The following is a 25,000-nucleotide window of genomic DNA, read 5'->3' as shown; positions in this document are numbered from 1 at the left end:
TCCAAGATGCTGCTCGGTGTCCGCTATAACGAGAGAGAAAACAATAAAATTGTAACGTTGGGACCGAATAAAGTGTCCGTAAGTCCGTAATAGCGAGAGTCCGTAATAGTGGGAGTTTATTTCAGTCAAACGTCTGTAACTTTCGCCGGAGATTTAGCTGCTGTCCTTAATAGCGGGGTGTCCGTAATAGCGAGGTGTCCGCAAGGCGGGAGTTGACTGTATTATGTAACCAGGAGAGTGACAAACAGAAACAGATCCGTCCAGCCGTGGCATGGTAACTAGCGCATGCTCAGGGGCGATAAGTGCCCGGCTTTTTCCGCTTTCTTGGGAAGTACAGTACTTTGCTTTCTTTCTTCGTGAAGATAATTCTCTCGAGTCACCGAAGGTAAGGTAAGCACAGTTTTGTTAATTTTCTCGAACCATCGGTAGCCACTATGAGCAAAGCTGTTAATGTGAATATCATAAAGTTTTTTAGTGGCGTGTTTTCCAAGAAATAGACGTTTGAAATGGGCTCGAGCTGTTCGAACTCAGCTAGCTAACTATTTTCGCTCCTCATACTTAGGGTGCGTTCGATTGACCGTATTCCGGAATAGGAATATATGGAATATACGTAAGAAATCCTTCGTTTTTACGGAGATTCAAATTTAAATTGTCACATAGCTACTAAAATTTTGTTTTAAACACATTTTTGTTATCCTTGCTGCTTCGAAACGCGCCAAACATACTGTACCGTTTTAATCATCACTCCAACGTATTCCTATTCCGGAATAGGGTCAATCGAACGCGCCCAAACTGATTAGAATGTAATGAGAAGTGCTAGTTTTGTACCCCATATGAACCATGTGAGCGTTTAGCCCTATTAATGGAAATGGGCCCACACAGGGACAGAGAAAAACTCTGACCAGGGTGGGAAATGAACCGACTACCTTCGGGTTAGATCACCACTGCTCTACCGACTGAGCTACAAGGTCAGACGGGAGCAGGCCGTGGGAACTGAAGATGTTTAAGTCATGGGAATGAACATGTACAAGTATAAGGAAGGGTTACGTTTTTACAAACGTTGGCCGTGTCGCACTTTATATTTCAACAGACTTAACTGATTAGAGTGTAATGAGAAGTGCTAGTTTTGTACCCCATATGAACCATGTGAGCTACTACTAATACTACTAATAGAAATGGGCCCACACAAGGTCAGAGTAAAACTCTGACCCGCCTTCTCAGTTTGCCAGACGAGTGTACAGACCCATTCCAGTAATTCCCAATCTGGAGGACAAAACAATGGTTGTTCTCTTCCCTGAGAGAAACAAACCTTTCCAATGCAAAACGATGTAATAATTGTTTTGTCCTCCAGATTGGGAATTAACTGAAAGGGGTCTATTCCCTTGGGCACAATATTGGCCACTGGACAGTGATGATCACAAAACATCGGCAACCAACCTACAGGATACGGCCAAATCGATGTTTTCATCCTCTGACTACTGCATCTGTCTTTTATCGTCTTTGCTGATGACACTAACATATTCTTCAAACATAGGGGATATTTCTGAAATTGACAATACCGTATTTACCCGTGTATAATATGCGCCCGTGTATAATACGCACCCCAATTTTGGACTGCATTTAAAAAAAAAAAAGTTAGAGTGAAAAGCAGAGAAAATTAATTGTTCATGCAAAACTAGTGTGAAAAAGATCTATTTCCTGGATAAGAAAATTTGTTCTGCTACATACAACAGTAAAGTAAATAAGCCTATGTAAAGTGTTTAAAAACTGAAACCTTTATACAAACTTTAACTCGTAGTCACAATTGAACAGCACTTCTCTCGCACAAGATTCGTCATTGACAAGTTCATCTTGTTGTCCATCCACAAGATTGTCTTGTGTGTTATCAAAGTTTTTTTACTACTCCATATTTGACAAAATAATATGGTGTTTTCTCTGTAAATGCTGCTTTCATGCTTTCAGTCACACGAGCTTCGAAAGCATAAACAAGCAGGCTTTTTCGTCTCCCCAGTCCCAACACGTGGAGCACGCCAAACTCTTCATTCCTTCGGCATCAAGTCGGCCTTTCTCTTGGGCGTCGCTGATAACCCTGTGCTTGTTTTCAACTTTAGGCACCGTTTTCCTCTTGAAAATCACCATTGGTCTTAATTTTGATTCATCACCAGCATGCGCCAACAAAACAGTTGCGTGACATTAATTTTCTTCGACACCGGTGCAACCTGTAATGTGCTACCATTCAAAGAATATGTGCGAGTTACTGGTGACCAGAATGGAGAAAAGCTAGATGCAGATTCCATCGGCATTGATACCTACGGAGGAACGAGAATAAAAGTGCTAGGCTCCACAGATCTTCAGTTTAAAGATCTGTGAGGAAAGGAACACTCAATTCGGATAGTTGTTGTTCACTTGGTTGCAAATCCCTTACTGAGCTTGCAGGCTAGCAAAGATCTTGGAATTATGTCATTTCCCAGTGAATATGGCCGAGCACTAGGTGCCAAAGGTTGGCTTGAAGGCAAAATCATCAAAGAATACTGAGATTTAAAGACTGTGTGGTGAAGTGACTGATTTCCTTTTCTTTCTTTTAAAAGAAAGGGGATGTATTGATGTGATTTGACTAAGAAGATTGTGTGACATTGAAAGAACATTCTAGATTGCTGAATAGTGGTAGAGCATTTAGGAATCAGTAGTTATTTATACAATGCAAGTCTTAAGATTTGTGATATTTACAAATGTATAGAACATTAATCACTTAGAATGTTCTTAAGAATACATGTACATGTAGTGTAGCACAACCTATATAAGAGAGTTGTGTGCGTGTTGTTGTTGTTGTAGTTTTATTGCCTTTGTTAAGTGAGTGAGATAGCCCTCCATGAGTTAGCATTTGTTGTCTTCTTTGCGCAATACCATTGACCAGCTGTCCTGCTGATGGATCAACAAGTGTCTACTTGAACGTAACAAGAATGATACTTATCTGTATTGGGAAAACAAAATGTACAAGCGAATAAGGTCTATTGAAGTGTCGATTGTTATTGTTGTTTCCATTTCCGGAGTCCACATTTCTGGTTTTCCTTATGCAAAATTTTTTCCAAGTTGTATTAAAATATGCAGGAAAAAACGTCATCAGCATTCACTCAGATGGTTTCTCTTGCACTGAAGTTAAATTAAATGCACTTGGATGCACTCCAGACTTCTATAAGGGTCTCATAATTTGGAAACCATGTGTAAAAGTGAGTATCAATAAGGCTTTTTGACAATCTCTGGAGCCAAAACATGAAGGCATATTTTTCTTTGAAAAAAAACCTCCTTTGTCAGGTGTTCCACCTCATAAGGTCTTAGCAAACTAGGGCCCATGAACCTATAGCTTCTTTGAGAGCTGGAGGACCTATGAACTGAGGCTGCATATTACTACAGCACATGTTATACACTGAGGCTGTTTTTCATCTTACAACCTCTGCTTTCTTCCGTACAACTTCTGCTTTTTTCCTGAATCAGCGTTTTGCGTAGAGTGATTGATATGACGTAATCCATGACCTCATAGGGTATTTTATTTCATATTTAGCAAAAGTTGCCTCTTTTGATCCATCGTTGTGTTTTTACTGTTTCAACACTCCATCCTATTTATTTCACACGTTTTACAGGTTAGGTTCTTCGTTTAGGCGTGCGTACCCTTGAGTTCTTAATACATTAATATTAATTGGTGAGTTTGAATAGTTGAGGGTTAAGTGAACTGTTTTCAAAGAAATAATCAGGTCAAATAATCTCAAGGCAAGGTAGTTGTTCCTAGGAACTAATAATGATGATTATTGATAATAACTACAGTCGAAGCTCTCACTGCGACCACTCTCGTAAGCGACCCGCTCTAATTACGACCACCAATGTAAAACACCGTTTTAAATGTCACTTAAACTCTCTAATTGAACGCTCTCGTAAGCGACCGTTCCCGTTAGCGACCGCGACCACCTTTGGGATTACCCTACTGGACTTTCTGATTGTTTTTAAGCTCTTGCAAGCGACCACTCAGAGTCTCATCTATGTATGCCAACGCTTTAATAAAAAGACAACCCACTGCGCTGAGCATTTGAAAGAATGTGACCGGCATGACAGACCTGCACCGGCCTCTCTTTTGTACCGGTTTGTGGTTACAGATACTTTTGAAACCTTCAGTTCACAGTTTTGCTTTAACGAGCATGTGCCATTTACCCCTCTTGTATGATATGTAAGAAGGTTTCTTGAATATGTTTGCCAGCAATGGCTGGTTTTCAATAAAACTCCAGTTGAGCGTCAGTATTGCTTGAAGATTTGACACTGCTGGGTTGTATGTTGTGACAAATGGTAAAATTTTCTCGGCGGTTTTGGCCTTTTGTTTAAGAGCGGTCTGTCTTCCCGAAAAAATGACCTCAGATAGCGTTCCCTCGATAAGCTGCCTAGGGTAGCCTCGCTCTTCAAGGAGGGCTTTGAATGTTTTGAAATGTTTTGGCTGGGAATGTCTGATAAGGATATTTTGGAAGATGTGAGTGAAAGTAAGAAGTTCCCAACCCTGAATCTTCAGTACCATCAATAAGATTTTACAAATTCCAGAGACTCTTGCTGAAAGCTCTCATAAGTGACCATCCTCTATTGTTTATAATTTTGTCGCTTACGAGAGCCCATTCTCGTAAGCGACCAGCTCTAGTTGCGACCACTTTTTTGAATTCCCTTGGTGGTCGCTTACAAGAGCTTCGACTGTAGTAACAATTTAGTGACCCAAACTAATTAAAATATCCCCTGACTGCTTTTAAAGGATAGAATTGAACAATAGAGTAGTATGTTGTGATTTTGATCTTCATTATGTCTGCATTATTGGAAACTGGGCCTCACAGATAATGCTATTTTTTCTTACAGCTAATGTGAATCATTTCAGAATAAAAACTAGCGATAAAAAACGACGTTTCGATCTCTCTGAGATCATTTTCAAGTAGTAAAAGAAGCGAATAAAATCTGCATATATAAGTACAAATTAAGACGTGAGAATGTCCAAAGATAAAATATGTAAATACAAGCGCTAAAATGTAAGTGTTAAAATATTAAAATACTATATAAATAACTTGCACGGATTAAATCTACATGACTGTTGGTTAAAACGCTAAAGCGTGAGTGTTAAGATACCAAAACGCTATAAAGAACTATATAAATAACTTCGCACGGATTGAATCTGACTGTTTGTTCATATATCGTGACTTTAAGATCTTGAGAAAGTGCGAAAGTAAATTCGATTGCCTCATCTACGAAATGCTTTTTATAAAGGAGCTTAAACCAACTTTGAACAAACAGTCAGATTCAATCCGTGCGAAGTTATTTATATAGTTCTTTATAGCGTTTTGGTATCTTAACACTCACGCTTTAGCGTTTTAACCAACAGTCATGTAGATTTAATCCGTGCAAGTTATTTATATAGTATTTTAATATTTTAACACTTACATTTTAGCGCTTGTATTTACATATTTTATCTTTGGACATTCTCACGTCTTAATTTGTACTTATATATGCAGATTTTATTCGCTTCTTTTACTACTTGAAAATGATCTCAGAGAGATCGAAACGTCGTTTTTTATCGCTAGTTTTTATTCTGAAATGTGTTTCAAAAAAACTACTTATAAGTAATGTGAATCAACAGTTTAAAAGATGGCAAGTGCGGCACCGTCATTTTCATCCACTACGGAAACAACAAACTATGCACGGTTGTGTCGTCTTTTAGTGGATGTTGGAACTCAGGTGGTTAGAGACACCTTTGACAGGATACATCCCCCAAGCTGTCTCCACTGGATATTGGCCGCTAAGTTACCTACATTGCAGTCCCTGCGAAAAAGGAAGATTTTAAATGTTACCCAGTGGGGAAGGCTGTTCCCAGCTATCTCATCATCAGTCTCATCAGCTAGCTTTGACATTACGCTTCTGATGGTACTGCTGAGGAACATTTGTGGCTTGAGTGCCCCTGCCAGCACTGGAAGCTGGGACATCCTTCCCCCTGCTTCTGATAACAGCATTGAAGCCAACATAGTAAGAATCAAGTATTACAGAAACAGTGTCTATGGTCATGCATCCCAGGCATCTGTTGACGAGCCAACATTCCATGCATTATGGCTTGAGATCAGCAATGCATTGTTAGCACTTGGATCTGCAGCAAGTTATACATCTGCAATTAGCCGACTGAAGACTGAGTGCATGGATCCTGATGTTGAAGAGCACTATCGTGAGTTGCTGAAAGAGTGGAAGAAAGATGATGATAGCACCAAGGACAAACTTGAACAACTTGAAGGTACACCATATTTTTAATGGGTGTTCATTGTTAAATTCAATGGGATTTGAGCCTTTGACACTTCCCATTTTCTGTGCACCTGTCGCTTTTGTTCCTTGAAAAGAGGAAAGAGCGCCATAATGTTACAATACTAGTTAATTTAGATTGATGGCGCTATAAACAGCTCATGATCCTTGGCAATAAATTCAGTAAACCAAGAATTAATACTATTTTTGAAGGCACATGACAATTTCAGGAAAGAGAAAATTCAAGACTTCATCCATTCAACTGGCTAAGAAGCGGCCCATACATGTATTACTGACTACTTTTGCTTCCTCCCACTGATAAACTCTACTCCCACTAAGAAACAACGCTCAACTTGCAGAGGTATTATGTTTGCATTAATGTTTAAGTGAATTTTTTGTTAAGAGTGTTTGTATCAGAAAAAATTGAATTTTTGATTCACTCATTTTACTTACAATTTTGCAAGCACCACTTTCCTGAAGGTTATGATGTGTAATGGTTGCCTCATTATTCTGATGCAAGGAGCTTTTGCATAATAACATTAGGGGAACTGTAACATGCCACAATGTTATTATTCTGGGAAATTTTATAAATAGAGGTGATAGTGAAATATTTTGTTTTCGGATGCACTTTTTGTGAAAAAGAATGTTCAGGACAATTTGATGGTAGACATCATTGCCTGTGGTTTAATGTTATTTTTTTGTTGAGGTGGAAATTCTCTTTAAACTATTGAGACCATTATTTCTACTGAGTTACTGAGAGTTGCTGGCGTTATTGGCTTTACTTTCCTCATTTCTATCTGGTTTTTTTTTCCTTTTCCTCTTTTTTTGAACCATTTTTTCCACTCAGGAGTTTCAGGGTACACGTAGGTTGAGCTTAGGCTCTGCTTGTGAACAAAATTGTGTCAGGCTTTATATTTTAGTTGGTAAAAGACACAAACTTGTAAAAGCAAGGGCAAGAAGTAACCCGCTTCCTTTATTGCCTGTTTTGTTTCCTAAGAATCACTTGAGCAGTGTAAAACAGAATTTAAAAGGCATTATGAAACTTGAGTTCCCGAGAGTTCCTGTTGTTGTTGGCTATACTTTCCTCGTTCCTATCTTTGTTGTCCTCATTTCTGTTTTGTTTTCAATAATAAAGAGATGCTGAAGACACAAGGAGTGCACACTCAGGACAAACTAAAAGAGATCCAGGGTAGGTTGAGAAGAGTCTTAACCCACTGACACCTTAAACCCTACCCCCCCACCAATGGACAAGTAACATGTAAAATCAAATAATCATGTGGATAAAAGTGTGTAGGCTTTGTATTTTAGCTGGAAAAGGACACAAACTTTTTTGTTTATAAACGCAAAGGCAAGAAGTAACCCTGTTCCTTTATTGGCAGAGCCGGGGGGGGATAGGCTGGGGGGGCTAAAACCCCCCCCCCCCCCCCCCCACCCCAATTTCAAGCAAAAAATAAAATTTCAAAATGGTTTTTACGATTGATTGATATCTCACTGAGAACACTGAAAGTAGCGTTTCCGAGCTTCAAGATTTCAAAATTTTCTGGCGGAGAATTCCCCCAGAACCCCCTACAACTTAGCGTTTGCTTCTTAGCCCCCCCCCCCCCCCCAATACAAAATACGTTCCGCCGTCCCTGGTTCTGTTTTCCTAAGCATCATTCAAGAAGTGTAAAGCAAACCTTAGAAGGCATTATGATGGTCGAGTTGCTGAGAGTTCCTGGCTTTGTTGGCTCTACTCTCCTCGCCATTCAGGAGCAGGCGTGTCTCAGCTGGTTGGTGTGTGGCTTTGGAGCAAGAGGTTCCCGGTTCGATTCTCAGTGACTTGAACGTCTGTTTCGACTTTCCTCTGATCCGCGTAGCTATAGCTTTAAATATGATGATCCATACGATGTTTTTGAAATTCATATTTAATCAATACATGTTTCGGATGAAACATCATCCATCGTCAGTTGACAAATGAGAAATAAACTAAAGTTGAGCAATAAATAGTGTAACAAAGTGAGATATAACATGAATAATTAAGGATGAAGGCGAGAACAGAATAAAAACACCCAACCACGAAACAAAACAGAAAAAACCAAACTGTTTAGGCTAAGAAAAGAAACTAATTAGTATGAAAGGGATAAATTAAGATGTTTGACTTGGGAATTTAAAGATGGCTGCTCCCAAAGGATGTGCATGGCTTCTTTGATTTTCAATTGGAAACGTGTGGAAGCAGAGTCGAGAATTTTAAAACAGTCTTCTGAACAACGTTCAGAAGTGGACGTGGTTGGGTGTTTTTATTCTGTTCTCGCCTTCATCCTTAATTATTCATGTTATATCTCACTTTGATATAAACACATGAGAAATGAAATGATGGTAGAACCAACTGGGATCTCGGAAAAAATCCGAGCCCCAGATGGGATTCGAACCCACGACCCTCCGTGATCTAGTCGGATGCTCTAACCACTGAGCTACTGGAGACTCTATGGTGAGCAAGGGTGAAATGTGGGTATTGACTCGAGCTGCATCACGCAGCTACAGAGTCAAATACAGAGTCAAGAGCTACAGAGTCAATACCCACATTTCACCTTTGCTCACCATAGAGTCTCCAGTAGCTCAGTGGTTAGAGCATCCGACTATATCACGGAGGGTCGTGGGTTCGAATCCCATCTGGGGCTCGGATTTTTTCCGAGATCCCAGTTGGTTCTACCATCATTTCATTTCTCATATCTCACTTTGTTACACTATTTATTGCTCAACTTTAGTTTATTTCTCATTTGTCAACTGACGATGGATGATGTTTCATCCGAAACATGTATTGATTAAATATGAATTTCAAAAACATCGTATGGATCATCAAAGCGATATCTTACTTCGTGCTGCTAAGAAGTTTTAGCTTTAAATATCCATTAAAACGGGGCACCGACAGAGGGAGGGGGGTAAAGGGCGCACCGTTGGCTTCCATTGATACCAGTTTTGTAATTGAAGGAACTACCGAGGCCAAATAAAGTGCCTTTACTTTACTTAACATTTCTATCTTGTTTTTTTTTTCAATAAGAAAGAGGCGCAGAAGGCACAAGGAATGCGCACTCAGGACAAACTTAAACCTTCCCCCCCCCCCCCCCCCCCGTTGACGAATTAAATTAAAATTGTTTGGCGTTAGACGGAGTAAAATCTGTTAATCTCACTCCCAGGAGTCAATGGGTTAAGCGGTGCTTGTGAATAAAAGTATGTAGGCTTTATATTTTAGCTGGTAAAAGATACAAACTTGTGCGTTAAAAGCAAAGGCAAGTAGTAACCCCCTTCCTTTATTGCCTGTTTTGTTTTCTTAAGAATCACTCGAGCAGTGTAAAGCAGAACTTACATGTAGAAGGCATTACGAAGGTCGAGTTGCTGAGAGTTCCTTGCTAAGCATTGGGAAGGTCGACAAAATAAAAGGTATGCACTTAACGTTAAAAGGGCTTCAACCAAAAAATGAAGGTAAATATGACCGTAACATCATAATAATAATGATAATGATGATGATGATGATAGGTTAAAGGAGATAACTTTGACACGAATTTTTGGTGTGGATAGTTGAAGGACAACTGACATTGAGTTCCTTCATGTTAGGTCAGAAACGATGACTTGATGTTCATATCATGTACCATTTCACAATTATAATTTATTGAAGGGGATGGTGCAATGTCAACCCCCGTAAATGTATGAAGAAATACCTGAAAAGGAGCACTTTGAGTTTTTCTGAGCATCTCCAAGTCAGTTCCATAGGTTTCAATAGAATCTGTAACCAACGAAAAAAGAAACATTTCTCAAATATACCAGCTCTTTCACCATCAGCTGTGCAATATTGAATAACAATAATAATGCTGATTATGATAAATATGGCTTATTGGGTGATTTAGAGTGCAGTATCGTGGGATATTTTAACGCGTCGCATCGATGTATTTTGACTCGCCGTACAGGCTCGCCAAAATACAAGAGACCAGTAAAAATACACCACGATACTACACACTAAATCGTCCACTAAGCTATCGTCCACTATATTTTAGGAAGTGAATGGTAAACAACCGAGAACGTGTAACAGATTTGTACGTGACAAGCGCGATACAAACTTCAGCACTTCAACAAGTCAAACCGTTTTTCTACTGTACTATTATAGTGGAATATTTGTACTCGTTTCTTGCGTTTTCAGTACAATAACAAATACAGTTGGATAATAATGATAGTAATATGAAAAAAGAATGAAGCAGTTATAGCGTTGACGATGAAGATGAAGGTTCAATGAAAGAATAGGCGTCTAAACCTTCTGTTATATTTCCCAAACGACACAAGGACTTTCTTCAGCATGTTGAACGTAACGATCATTTCTCTTTTTACTTTTTTTTTTTCATGGTCAGAGTCTTTCAGTGAGGAAATCTGCCGAGCAAAGCTTGAAGAACATTACAAAAAAACTTCCAAAGTGCGAACGTCTGTTTGGTGCAGGTCGTCTCTTGTAGACATTGATCAAGTCTTCACCAGATTGTGTGTAACCCAAATGGAAACCACCTCAGCTGGGTCAAAACAGTCTGAGATGGCTCACTACAGTTACCTCTTCAGTCCAATCGGTAACGGAAACAACCCAAAGAGGATTCTTGTGCAGGGAGAGACGGGAATTGGTAAAAGCACTTTTGCGAAGAGGCTGGCGATTGACAGGGCTCGACTTGGTAACACTCAAACTGAAGATAAACAAGCAGCTGTTCTGGGGAGGTTCAAGCTTGTTGTTTTTGTTAACCTCAAGGAAGTGTCCAAATGTCAAAGCCTCAAAGATGTCATTTATAACTCAAAACTTTTTGCCCGTGAAGACAAATGGTTAGTGGAAGGTCTTCTGAGTTACATCACCAACCATCAAGATGAAGTTCTTCTGTTGCTGGATGGCTATGATGAGTATCACAGTGGACAGGAATCTCAAATCTTTGATATATTCAGTGGAAAAGAATTGAGAGACTGTTGCGTGTTGATAACAAGTCGAATTTCCAAAGCTGGTGAGCTCCAAGAATTTCAAGACCTGCTAGCAGAAATAACAGGATTCAGTGAGGAGGACAAACTGACGTATATAACTCGACAGCTTGGTGACAAAAGAGATGCCAGACATTTGTATGATCACTTGAAAGAAAACAAACTGAAAGATCTTGCAAAAGTTCCCTTACTTTTGCTGTTCTTTTGCACGCTATGGAAGAAGGAACAGTCAGATGGCTTTTCGAAAAGCAATACGAACTTATATTCGAAGATTGTCCAGCACGTTTTAAGCCACAACCAAGGAAAGAATACCCCTCCTCGCTTTAGTAGAGTAGAGGATAATTCAGAGATCCTCAATCAAGTCGGTAAGGTGGCGTTAGAGTGTCTTTTAAACGATGACCACATCTTCCCGTATGGTAAACTTTCTTCTGAAGTCCTGTGTGAAGAAAGTGTTGTCATTGGTTTACTTCAAGTAACTGAGTGCACAGAAAGCTTGCAACCAACAGAAATGGTTTCTTTTATTCATAAGAGCGTACAAGAATTCTTAGCAGCCTGGTACGTGACTCACAAATGTATACCTGATGGAAATCTCGGTTTGATTGAAGAGCATACTCAAACCTTGAAAAGCTGTGGCGAGTTCGAGAACGTTTTTCGATTTATATGTGGACTTAGTGATGACGGAGCAGCGAAAGTGTTTGACCATTTGAAGTCAGTGAGAATAAACGATCCTTCACTTGACTTATCAGAAGCGATGCCAGGTGAAGACCACAAATTCAAGCCATTACAGGAGGTTGTTATGGGGCACTTGTTCTTTGGTCGTTTTGTTTTTTATTGCTTTGAAGAAGTACAATCAAAAGAAGAGCTTGCAAAGCTTTGCGCTGATTGCTTTGTTGGGATTACAGTTCTCACAGAACCACCTTCTTACCTTTCGTTACTGTTTTCAGGTGTAATTTCCTGGACTTTTATTGTTGGTCCTTTTGAAATCCGTTCTTTCGAAATCGTTGTTTCAACTCTTTACAAGGTGGCAGAAACACTGAACTGCCTTGATGCCCCAATGAAGATAACTGAGAATTCTGAAAACGTTCCCCTCGGAGCATTTTTGAGAAAATTCCTCGACGTTGAATGTAAAGAGTGTAGTTTTACATCAATCCTTCATATCCACGACGGTGATCTCAATATTTATTTCAGAGACTTGCTTCTGAATTGTGCTGCCCATGTCGGACTCTTCACCGAGAGTGCACAGGCTGCTACTTTACCGTGTCATTCGGCAAATTTTCTTCCAGGAAATTCATCTCTTAAGTTCGTACAATGCCTTTGTTGTTCTGGACATTTTGCAATGAAAGATCGCCTCCATTTGATGAATATGTGGACGAGGTTGGTTCCCAGTATCACGCACAAGAGCCTCAAAATCCTGTTACTATTGGAACTCCCCATGACTCCAGCATTTGCGGCAGTGCTTGGTCTTTCGCTCCCGAGATGGTCATCCTTACAAAAACTCATGTTGACTGGCACAGGTGATACTAGTTTAAATGTTGAAGACATGTCGGCCCTTTTTGGCAGAATAGACAAAGAAATGCCATTGAAATTGTTAGAGTTCAGCAATTTCAGTGTTAGTGGGAGTCTCACTCCACTCACCAGAAAACTTGCCTTTTTTCCGCATTTGGTAGTCCTTCGCCTTGAATGCTTGGATTTGAATGAATGCGACCTGCAAGATTTGGAAAAGTCCGCTAGTGATATCCCAAACCTGACAAACCTAAGCCTGAACGGTAACGCACTGGATCACTTGCAAAAGCCCCTTACCTCATTGTTAATGAAACTTGGTGAAATCGACGTTTTTGAGTGCTTTGATTGCAAATTGTCAGGGGAAACTTTGCAAATTCTTAAAGAAGCACTTCCCCATATCATCTATTACTTCTGAAAACTCCTGAAAACTTCTGAAAACCGGTTACTCACCGGCCAAGACATCATTGACCTTCTTGCAAACGCTGTGCGACAAGCAAGCAAAGTTTTGAGGATTTGGATTGAGATACCAATATTTGGTTTTCTAGCCTTTTCACTGTCAAGAGGATTTCATCAGATTTATCAACACTTAAATTCAGGGTATTTCAGCCGGCTCAAGTGTCTCACCCGGCAAAACAATGGTTAGGTGTGTTTTCTAAGACTTGCTGCATGTTTCAAATCGTCCGGCATCCAGTGAAGTGTTCGGCACTCAGATTATTGTAAACCGATTCACAAGACCAAAAAGACCATCTATCCATTTCTTCCGAAACCTCTGCTTGATGTATCGTTGTCCGGCCAAGGCATTGACCTCGTTCCAATTGCTGTGCTACAAGCAAGCAAAGTTTTGACGATTTGAATTGAGATAATAATTGGCTTTCTTGCCTTTTCGGTGTCAAGAGGACCTCATCAGTTTTATCAACACTTGCATGCAGGATATTTCAGCAGGCTCAAGTGCATGTCTGACCCGGCGAAACACTGAGCGGTAAAGGAATCAGTGCAGCAATTTGTTTGCATCAAACGACTTGCCATTTCAAGCAATGGTTATTTGTGTCTTCCTTGACTTGCTACGTGTTTCTAAATGCCATTCACTGAACTGAACGGCTTACGACAGGCTCAGATTATTGTAAACCGATCACAAGACCGAAAATGTAACTTACCTATATGCGTTTCGAGTCCCCTGACGGTTGTACAAGCTCTATTTGAAAATCGCGCCCTCAGTTTACCTGACTCCATCTTACCCAACCCCCCCCCCCCCTCCTTTTTCTGTCTAAGAATAGGAATCCTCGACTGCGCATAATTTGCTGCGTCATCTCCGCGCGCGCTCGTGGATTTAGCTGTTTTTTAAAAAACATTTCCAAGCGTAGTATGGCACGGTACCGCGGCATAGCAACCGTCGTGCACTGTTTGCTCACATTTTACATGATCCAATGGAAGATGTATTTTTTGTCGCAACTTTTAAATAACTGGTTATTTGTCACAGTTTCATTCATATGTCACAAGCCATTCACTAAAGTGAGCCAACGTTAAACAACGCTGAGAAATCTCTACGTTTGTTTTAGATATTCTATGTTCATTTTGTCTTGTAATAATTTAGAATTGTCACTAGTTAATGTATAAGTTGACCTTGCTATTTTATTCATCTGCCCTAGGAAATCATTGTAGCTCATTATTTTATTTATTTCTTTATTTGTTGTAAATTTAACAGAAATGAAAAAAAAAAAGCAGAGTGCAGCTTAAAGTAATGGATCTGTCAATTACTAGTTTAGATTATGCGGACCTCTTCTGTAAGTCTAACAAGAACTAAGGCGGCGGGAATTTCTTTAAAACGATTTAACGTTAAATAGTGAACCTTAAAAATGCAACTTTGCTCCAATAACGAACAGGATTTTCGCATTTCCTGCACACACTTGGTTTTTTTTTTAACAGCTCACTCTTGAGATATTTTTGGTACTAGAGATGATGATAGTCCTGACAAAAAGTGAAAATTACTTTCAACGGGGTACTTTTGAGAAAATTTGTTTGCAGAAGCGCAAAAATGTTTGCAGACGAAAATTTTTCAGTCCCTACAGAAAAAAAAACAATTGTCCCCAGATAAGCAAGCAACCTTGAAGACAGTTTCCACATGGTATTCGAAGGTTAGGAATTTTTTGGCATGTGTTGTCGCCCGTCTCTTTCTTGGTATTTCAATTGAGTGTCGAAAGTAATTAGTGAATTACTTTGGTTTTGCATTACTTCACTCAGTGATTGGTTCAAAGTTCTCGCGCCACTTTTTCAACCAATTAGAAGTGAAACCAAAACCAATTGTGGCTCGCGCGTGAACATTTTCCCGCGCTTTGTGTCTTCTACTTCTAGTTTTGATTGGTTTACTGGATTGTCTCCGTCCTTTTTGATTGGCCAAAGTAATTTCTTTGGGTTTGGTTTTAGGGGCTAACCATTTGACTTTTGAGGGGGGCCTGGAAGATTTTGAAAAAAAATTTCCGGCAGCCTCCCAAGCAAAGAAAAAAATCCATGCATGGCCAGGTCTGAGAAAAAAAAATCATGCATGCGTTGTGCAGCCAAAAAAAATTCTTACAAATCATAGAAGGCCCATGCATCCCTACTTGTGGTCTACCAAACCTGAGTCGTTTACATACAAGCCATGCTCTTTTATTCTATGAAGCGAGGTTTTCTCAAAAATGGGAGTTCACTAAGGTTACAGAGTCTTATAAATATTTCAATGATGTTTCAAGGTGAAGGCAGGCCAAACACCACACTCCTATTGGTCGTGATAGGAAATTCAAAAACCTCAGAGCTTTGCTAGCGTGTACATCTTTCAAAGCCCTCCCTTTTCTCTATGAAATAAGGGAAGGGGTTTTAAAGATTTCTCTTAGTAAGGGCTGGTTTTGTATAAGATGCCACTTGCTCATAAGAATATGTTTGAGATTAGGCACTGATGAGTGATATTCTGTAACAAACGGCAAAATTCTTTTGCGCCGTTTTTGTTTATTTTGTAGAGCCGACATTCTTTCGCTAAAATTGACTTCAGATAGAGTCATGTTCAAAAGGTTATCTGGATAACCTCTGTGGAGTAATCTTTGTTTGAATAATGCCATGTGTTCTTTAAATTTCGCTTTTGAAGAGTTAGTTCTAAGAAGCGTTATAGGGCTTACCCTTTGATGAAGTCTTTCCTGACGCCCGGAGGGTGGCAGGAGTTGAAGTGCGTGTATTGGAAAGTCTCTGTGGGTTAATCAATCGCCCTTGTATACACAAGTATCCAAGAAAGTTATTTCAGTATGTGAAATCTCAGCCGTGAATTTTATTGTGGGATGGAAGCTATTCGCTATAGCTCCATGAAGTTCTTTATTGTTTCTTTGTTTATGTTCCATAGAGAAAAAATATCGTCAATGTATCTTTTCCAAATGAGCGGATTGTAAGGACTTTGGTTGGTGATATCTGTCTCAACATCCGCCATGAAGATGTTAGTAAAAGATACTGCCACTTTTGTTCCCGTTGCGGTCCGTGTGTATGTCCCGTTGAAATGGAAAAATTTTGTTTGAAGATAAGTCTTGGCATTTCTCTGAGGAAGTGAGTTGCAATCGGAGATTTGTTTTCATAGAATGCTTCGTATGTTCTACATACAATGGCGATTCCTTCCTCCTGCGAACATGACTCTATCTGAAGTCAATTTTAGCGAAAGAATGTCGGCTCTACAAAATAAACAAAAAACGCGCAAAAGAATTTTGCCGTTTGTTACAGAATATCGCCCATCAGTGCCTAATTTCAAACATATTCTTATTAACAAATGGCATCTTATACAAAACCAGCCCTTACTAAGTGAAATCTTTAAAACCCCTCCCCTTATTTCATAAAGAACAGGAAGGTCCTCTGAGGTCTTTGAATTTGTTATCTCGAACAACAGAACTTGTGCTTGGCCTGTCTACACCTTGAAACATCATTGACATCCTATGCCAACATAGTTAATCTAGGGACTGGTTATGAAACCTTGGGAATTTCAAAAGCAAGAACAATACAGTCGCAATTAGATGTTGAACCGACCATGACCCTGCACAATTTTTTGTTTTTGGTTCGCAAGTTAATTTCGAATAAATTAGTCGAAGCTTTTGATTGGTTATACTGCCGAAAAAAGCGTGTTTTTGTCGGGTTTTGTGCAGGGTCAAGGCCAAAAAAGCGAACAAAAACATGAAACAAAGAAACTTGTCGAGTTTCATAACCAGCCTACATCTATTAACTATGATGCCAACCAGCATTATACATGTAAGATATCTTTCAATGGTGCATGGTTGTCATATAATGGCCTCAAGGAAAGGAATAGCCCAGGTGCTGGTCTCAAGCCCTACACACCTGGAGTGCAAGGAAATCCTTCACATTGCTTTTATGTTTGAAAAGGTCAGCACCACACACACACACAAACATTCAACCTTTAACTTGAACAGTCATTGTGAATTTAATGTTGTCTGCTAGTGCTGGCAATACACTGCACAATAGTAAACAAATGCATTACCGCGCACCGGTGGCTCAGTTGGTTGAGCATTGGGCTGTCATGCGGGAGGTCGCTGGTTCGAACCGGCCGGATCAACACTCAGGATCTTAAAATAACTGAGAAGAAAGTGCTGCCTTTGTAATGACATCTGCAAATGGTTAGACTTTCAAGTCTTCTCGGATAAGGACTATAAACCGTAGGCCACGTCTCACAAATACCTTCTATGTTCATAAGTTACCTGTGGGACGTTAAAGAACCTACACACTATTCGATAAGAGTAGGGGATGTAATCCTACATCCCCGGTGTTGTGGCTGTCCTGTTCTCACCAGCAGAAGTGGCTGGCTTGGCGTGATGTCTCTAAAAAGGCTTACGGTGTATGAGGCCACCTAAGCAGAAACAGCCATAAGCCAAAAAGGGACTTTGCCGAGTGCTGGAACATGTAGATGTAGATGTAGATGCTCTTTATTTAAAAAAAGTTCCTTTGAGGTGTGTCCCACTTCCGAATGTAGTCAAAAAAAATCCCACAGAGGATAATCTCCCAAAAAAAATTATTACGCTGCTCTTCGACTGACAAAAAAAATCTGTCTTGTTGGTCAGTTGGGAAAAAAAGTTCTTGTCACTGAGAGATCTTCCAACCCCACCTCAAAAGTCAGATGGTTCGCCCCTTACGATGCTCGATTGAAACTCGCCCTATAGATACCGATGAAATACGAGGATTCTTCCATTGACGAAAATTTCGCATTCAGTGAAGATACAATTTTTATCTTTTGAAACACATGTGATTATATCACGGTTGTCATGACTACTTCAGTCTTGGCCCATCACGGCATCGCGCGCCTTTACTTATTACGTAACCTTTTTAAATGAAATTTCATGTCTTATTGTTATAACATTCAGAATACAGATAACTACTTATTGTCTGTGTTTTAGACCCAAATTAAAATGTGCGTACGATCTGTGTTTTATTGCATGTAGATTGATTTAACGAATAAAAGATTAGTTGTCCTGTTATTTCATCGATTTCTATATAATAACATGCCCGCGCGTTGAAACGAATTTAATATTTTCGTGTTGAAGTCGATACGCTAACTCGTAAGATAAACTCGAAGATAAAGTTCGTATCCACGCGCCGGCATGTAATGCCCTCTTATAATATACACGAAAAAAATATTCAGTCTCATTGGATAAAAAAGCAATGCAGTTTTGCTTTAACACAGTGCAAAAGCGTGTAAGATCAGTGTAAAGTTGTAAGACAGTGCAATTACAAATGTGTTTTAATTGGTTTAGAAAAGAAAGAAATTTGAATTAGAAAATCAAATCTTTTGTTTTGAAATCAAACGCGAGCCCCAGACGGCGCATTTTTTCCTGGGTAGGGTGATACGCGTGCGTATCTTCTGCTTAACCATCTCGAATTTTATCATTTGTATTATTAATACGTAATACATTATTTTTCTCGAGCAATTTGGAATAAATAAGCACTTGAAATTTATTCAAAGAATACAAATTGCGCTCGCTCTAAGGGCACGAGAAAAATCATGTGATTACCTATAATTAATTGTGCCAGGAAGACGTGTGAACACGGGCAAGAAATATCGTCAACTCACGGGAAGTAGTCTTTGTAGATTTATCAAGACAGGGTATTATTGATAAATACATTGAATTATGCAAATAACAATCATTAAGTCCTGAGAAGGACTCTTTGAGATGACATTGACTGACGTTTCGACAACCTGAGAGGAAGTCATCGTCGACTCTGAAGATGACTTCCGCTCAGGTTGTCGAAACGTCAGTCAATGTCATCTCAAACAGTCCTTCTTAGGACTACACTCACCCGGACGATCGTACTTTACTTAATGATATGACTCCTGGGTTCAAACCATTTACAAAATAACAAACAGTTGCAATAAAAAGCCACCTCGATTCATTCATTTCATTTAACGACCATAGAAGAAACGTATGGAGGTATATTTGATGTATACGTGCTGATTTTGAATGTTTCAACATGGCAGTGGAACCCTCAAATCAGCAACGAATCTTATCCAATTTCGAACCACCAGGCTTTTGTCTCTATGCGAAATGCATCAGGTAACAATATATTTTTTTTACAAGAAAAGAAAGGCAATAATGGTGTAGCATTACAAGTGTGTTCTTGAAAAGGTTCAGAAGTTGGCTGAAGGCATTTATCACAAATGGTATGTTACCACAAAAGATGATTTTTACCAACGATGACCCTGAAAAACATAAATCAACCAATATGGTGACTGTTTTGTGGATAATGAAAGAGAAAAGGAAGCGAGAGATCATTGTCATTTCGCAGGAAGTTGAGCATGGAGGAATAACGCCTCGAATGCTTGCATGCAGCTTTTATGTGTATGATTCAGACCTTGTTTTATATAAAACTGGCTGGTTTCAAGTATTTTAAGGGGAATGTTGAAGAGGTGAGTGGAAGGTTTGGGGGCCCATAAACTTCATTGGCAACACTGAAGAATGATATATATCTTTTTCAAGATAGTGTTCCCGCTTCTGTGGTGATCGCTGTTGTGTCCGAGGTTGGTGGTGACCCGGTCGCTGTGAATGTTGAGGTGGCGACAAATGACGCTGTAACCGTGTTGGTTCTCCTTGTGTCTCAGGGGCGGTTGTTGGGGACTTCGGTGCTCCTTCCCGGGAGGTAGATACCAGGGATGATGAATTGGATGTGTTGGCTAGCCAGTCAGCCTTAGTTTCGGAGGAGGTCTTGGAGTCCTCTCAATCCTGCTCTCAGTTGTCTGAGTCCCCCCTGGCAGAGGGTGTGGTTTCTAGGGCTGTTTGGCCCTATTTGACCGGTTCTTCAGCTTTCAAGTCCTTTTGGAGGGCCTCGAAGTGCAACGGTCTGACAAGGAATAGTTTTACGATAAACGCTATTACGCACAATTTGATCGATATGATGGAATATCTATATCTTTGCAGCAATTGTATTTATTTCAACACAAAGAGCATTTACTTACAAATTACTTACTTCACTTATGCGACTGTAAGTGACTTACATTATTGGAAAAAATAGCTTTACATTATGCAACGGTCATCCCAACTGGAAATTGTTAACAAATGGTAAGCAACGTTAATTGAGTTTGGATTTCTCCGTCGGACATTCGGTACAACGTCCTCTCCTTGAAAACACAATATGCATTGTTCCTTCGGAGAAACATCAGTATAGGGCATTCATATCTTTGTTTTGCATAAAAAAAATTTCGTTTGATTCTTTTCATTACTTTGTTCACATTTTTCTTGAAGAATATAAAGAAATTTAGTATATACTAAAACAGTGGATAGCGTTGAACTCGCGCGCTGATTGGCTCGTCAAATTCCGGATATCCTGTGCTATTTTCCTCCGAGCAACTCATGAAAAAATGGCGTCCCGATTTGCATCCGTGACAAGTGAAGAAAACATCCAGATTAATTTTTTGTGGTGTACATTATCTCACTGTTTTAGTATATATCCACCGCTAGCCACCTCCACTTCGGTGAATAGTTGTTAATTAAATAACACGAAAGCAGCCTTGTTTCCAGGATTTCTCCCTTGGCTTCTGGGCCGCCCAGTTATAAAATCCATGACGAACCGGAAAAGCGCGCAAAACAGATGTCAAAGCAAATATCCCAATCCAGGAACTGTTCAAAAAGTAACTTGATCATTCATTTCAGTTCAAATAGCTTTTTTCACGAAATATCCGTCCTAGAAGGACAATTCGTCTGAGACGAGTTATTCGTCTCTAGTATATATTCGGCCATTAAAACGTTCAACTTTGATCGTGATGCACAATGATAACAAATGCCATTTGTTGAGTTTTAAGCCTGATATCAATGCGTCCTTTTTGGAATAACAAGCTCTCTTTGCTCAGATCCTCCTTTCACACCTTCATCCTCTAAGGACAGACCTGAACGCGAGACATCTTTGACGCCAAATAACGGGTCCAAAAAAAAATCTGAACGGGTCAATAAAAGCAGCAAAGGTAAGCAAGTAAAGAACCTTCGCCTATTTGTTTTTTGTTTTCACTATCTTCTCCTGAGGATGTGCGACACCCGATCCCCTTCAATTAGAGTGGAAGTGGGCGAGAGAGGGAGTTAAAAGAATAACTTGGAGGTCAAAGGTGAGGAGAAAAGGTCCCACTTATATTTTTAACAAGAATACTTGTATAGTGAACAAAGGATTGTGAGGCAGGGCCTACGGTTTATAGTCTTCATTCCAGAAAATATGAAATTTTTACCATGAAAAGGTAGCACTTTCTCCTCAGTTATTTGTTGGTTTGGCCTGGGTTTGTAGTCCGATGCTCCACCATACGGAGGCCCTGACTGGGTAAATTTCGACAAGCGACATGGCCCAAAAAGTAGCGACAGCACATAAAATGAAAATCCGACAAAAGACATCCTTTCCCAGCAAAATTCCGACAGTGACATCAAGGCTGAGAATGAGCGATTAAACCCCGACACGAGCGATTTTAAAATTCAGACAATGTTAGGGCCTCCATACTGAGCCAACCGGTGGTGAATTACGTAATCGCTACGCTCTTGTTGACTATTGGTCGGATCGAAATTGCGCTTTTTGAAGAAAACAGTCCTATTTTTCCCCTTTGTCTTTTCTTTTTCCTTCTTTTGTAAACTAAAGTGACCGTTATCTCAGTAATATTTATTGCTGCCGCAGTGAATGAGCCTGAAGCGTTTCAAAGAAAAATGTGTCCTTCTCCCAATTAGTCTCTAATTGGGAGAAGAACACATTTTTCTTCGAAACGCAAGGGATTGTGATCAAAGACGCAAGGAATTGTGGTTGTGTGCGAATGGAGGAATTAAGATGCGCGAGAACAATGTCTGTTCTGTTTTTCAGTAGTTTACACTGCCACGTAACAAACAGTAAATTTGAATTCGTTCAATGAAAAAGGTCAAGAACTTGCGATGTTGTAGGAAACAAATCTTTTAACCACATATTCAAATCTCAGGTCTGTGCGGTTCATCGTTTCTGAGTTATTTCTCGAAGCGTTTTCACGCAACTTTATAGAGTTTTGTATGGAGACCCCATTACATGTGGTCCACCAATATGACGGCCGGTAATCAACGAGAATATCTCACTTTGCAATGAAAGCGCTTACTTTTCGCTCATGAGATAAAATACGTGTATATGAACACATCTGCTAATGTACTTGAAAGGCTCAAACTGCTTAGATTCATAGGGATTATGGATATACTTTTTTTTTTTTTAACCAAATAGCCTTGTATCATGATGTCACAAGCTCGCTCCTAGGGCTTTTCACCACCGAGAGTGGGACGGGCAGGAGAAGGCGGGCCTTTCCCCCCCATCCCAGGGCTCTCAGTGGTGACAAGACCTGGGAACGAGGTTGATGGTGTCACGCAAGGTGACAATTCGGAAAATCAAAATGCTGTATTTTTTAAACGAAGGACGTCCCGGAACTGGAAGCTTGAAAAAACATTTATTTCAAGCGATTTTTATAATTTGATGACGTCACTGTGAAAACGATCTATTGTTTTCTTTCTTCTCTCGATTGGGGTCCAGAAGGAGGTCCAGATGGGGGGTCCAGTTTTGTACCGTCCCCGCTCAAGACCTATTAAAATCTCCCTTCAATTCTATGCATGAACCGTCGTTAAATTACCACAAGCATAATTGAATATCTCCCTTCGTCATGCACGGCAGTATTTCTACCATGTAGGTAAAGTAGTTTGCTATATAACCCATTTATCAAACATACAGGTTAGAAGAATGAAGATTACTACCAGGAACGCCAGGGCACCACCACAATCTCTCTCTCGCTGCCACAAGACACGACTCATAATGCCATCCATCAGCTAAGTTTCAAAATCAAATTTAACTTTACCAATCCCTTTTCAACGGGCGCTAACACTGATCTCTACAATCTGGTGGCAAAAGTATTCATGGCCGACAAGATCAAGAAAGATCTGGTTCACCGGAGTAAAATAAGAAGGAAGTTGTCTAAGTCCTTGGTATAAGAAAGGATCAAATCAGGGAGATTAATCTTTGGGCTACTATAAGGAAGCGCAAACTCAGAACGTGGAAAAACAGCGGCAAAGTGGTCTGAGGGTCGGTCTGAGGTAATAGCTACAAACAAGATTGCGGAGCTGAAGGAAGATAGACCTCTTGTTGCCTGTCTAATGAGAGTCGATCAGAAATTGACATCAAAGAAGCAGTTGGTCTTCACGAGTCAGTTCTCGGTCGTCCCAAAGTCGATGTTCGCTCCCGGCGGGTCTAAAATGCAGGTCACTCGTTGCAGGTCATTGTTTTACCTTTTGGAAAGTAACCCAAACCCTCAATTTGACTAGCCCTAGGCCTAAAGTTGGTTTTTAGGCCTAGGGTTAGCCAAATTGAGGGCTATTGGTTACTTTCAAAAGGTAAAACAATAACCTGCAACGAGTGACCTGCATTTTAGACCCGCCGGTTCGCTCCTGATGGTGCCGTGTTACATTGCTCTTTTAAGAGCTAGTGATTTGATGTGAATATTACAGAGAGAAGCAAGTACTAGAATCTAGCGGGGCAACTGCAACCAGCACTCCTAGGGCTGAAAATTACAGTTACAGTTGTAATAATAGGCCATTTCCGAGTTCTTGCCTGGCTCCTTTTCGAAGCGAGGCCAAGTGCGAAGTTTTTGTTATGATAATTAGTTTTCATTCTTATGTAAAATAGAGCTAATTACCATCACAAAACCCTCGCACTTAGACTCGCTTTGAAGAGGAGGTAGACATTAACTCGGAAATGGCCTATTGACGGTATAGCAGAGGTAAAATCGATGGATAAGACTGAATTAATCAAAACTTGCGAATACTTAGGAGAGCATTTAACCAATCGGCTGTTAGACAGATAATAGATATGATGTTCCTTCTTCCCTTAAAACTGCAACACGGGTCAGACGACAAGGCGCTCCGGGATCCTGTTAACTATCGCATCACAAATTCTAGGTACATTGTAAAGGTTCCTCGGGAGAAGCTCATCGCTCATGCTAAGACCAAGGTAGAACTGACTGCCTTCCTCGCCATCAGAGAGCTGTGTTGAAAGAAAGCATGTTTTTGTGGCACGGGACCGAATGCAATGTCAAGTGTCACATGAAGACAGGAGCCATCTGCAGCGGAGTGAATGACCACGAAGAAGCTGATACAAAAATTATTCTCCACGCTCTTGATGCTACGACTGATGGTGAAACAGATCTTCGCATTCATTTACCAGATACTTGTTTTAGCTATTAGTCGCTATCCACAATTTGGTGCCAACACTTGCCAACACTAGTTTCGTCACTGGAACAGGAAGTAATTGTCATTCGATCAAGTTACTACCTATTATACATTACTGTGTACTATCGTACTTCTTAGTGATGACATTCACGAAGAGGGTCGTGCAACAACTGAAGATGACAATGAAAATCCTGGAAAAGTGACGAAGCAAGCAAGCGAGAAACAAATCAAGGAAGCAGACAAGCATGCCAAGGAAAAAAGCAGGCAAGGAAAGATGGATTGGTCAGAAAAAGGGTAAAAGAAACAAGGTTATTTATGTTTGGGGAAATATCTTCGATAGATGATGGTTGCTTTTCGCATATATTGAAGTCTCGACTTGTAAAGAAAAGCGCAAGAAATAATTATTATAAATTCTCTATGCAACTCTTTCACAATTTGCGAGTCAAAGGCCGATTTCGAAAGTACGCTATATATTTCAATTTTCTTTAGATGTTGAGACCCCTGGGAGGACATTTTACCCA

The 25,000-nt window shown here is 40.0% G+C and overlaps 1 protein-coding gene and 1 non-coding gene across 2 annotated transcripts; both read left to right on the top strand.

Annotated features, from left to right (window-relative positions):
* Nucleotides 1-318: 318 nt before the first annotated feature.
* Nucleotides 319-14,505, top strand: LOC137982707 (NACHT, LRR and PYD domains-containing protein 6-like). The gene is made up of 5 exons (XM_068829849.1): nt 319-390; nt 5,654-6,295; nt 7,436-7,489; nt 9,613-9,717; nt 10,677-14,505. Exons 2-5 carry the CDS (start codon nt 5,662-5,664, stop codon nt 13,190-13,192), a joined length of 3,309 nt encoding a protein of 1,102 aa, XP_068685950.1. The 5' UTR covers nt 319-390; nt 5,654-5,661; the 3' UTR covers nt 13,193-14,505.
* Nucleotides 8,884-8,957, top strand: Trnay-aua (transfer RNA tyrosine (anticodon AUA)). The gene has a single exon. It is a non-coding gene; the product is annotated as a tRNA-Tyr (tRNA).
* Nucleotides 14,506-25,000: the final 10,495 nt, after the last annotated feature.

This window comes from Montipora foliosa, chromosome 13, assembly GCF_036669935.1.
Source record: "Montipora foliosa isolate CH-2021 chromosome 13, ASM3666993v2, whole genome shotgun sequence".
Taxonomy (NCBI): Eukaryota; Metazoa; Cnidaria; class Anthozoa; order Scleractinia; family Acroporidae; genus Montipora; species Montipora foliosa.
Note: the sequence above shows the minus strand (reverse complement) of the source record. Positions and strands in the feature narration are given on the sequence as shown.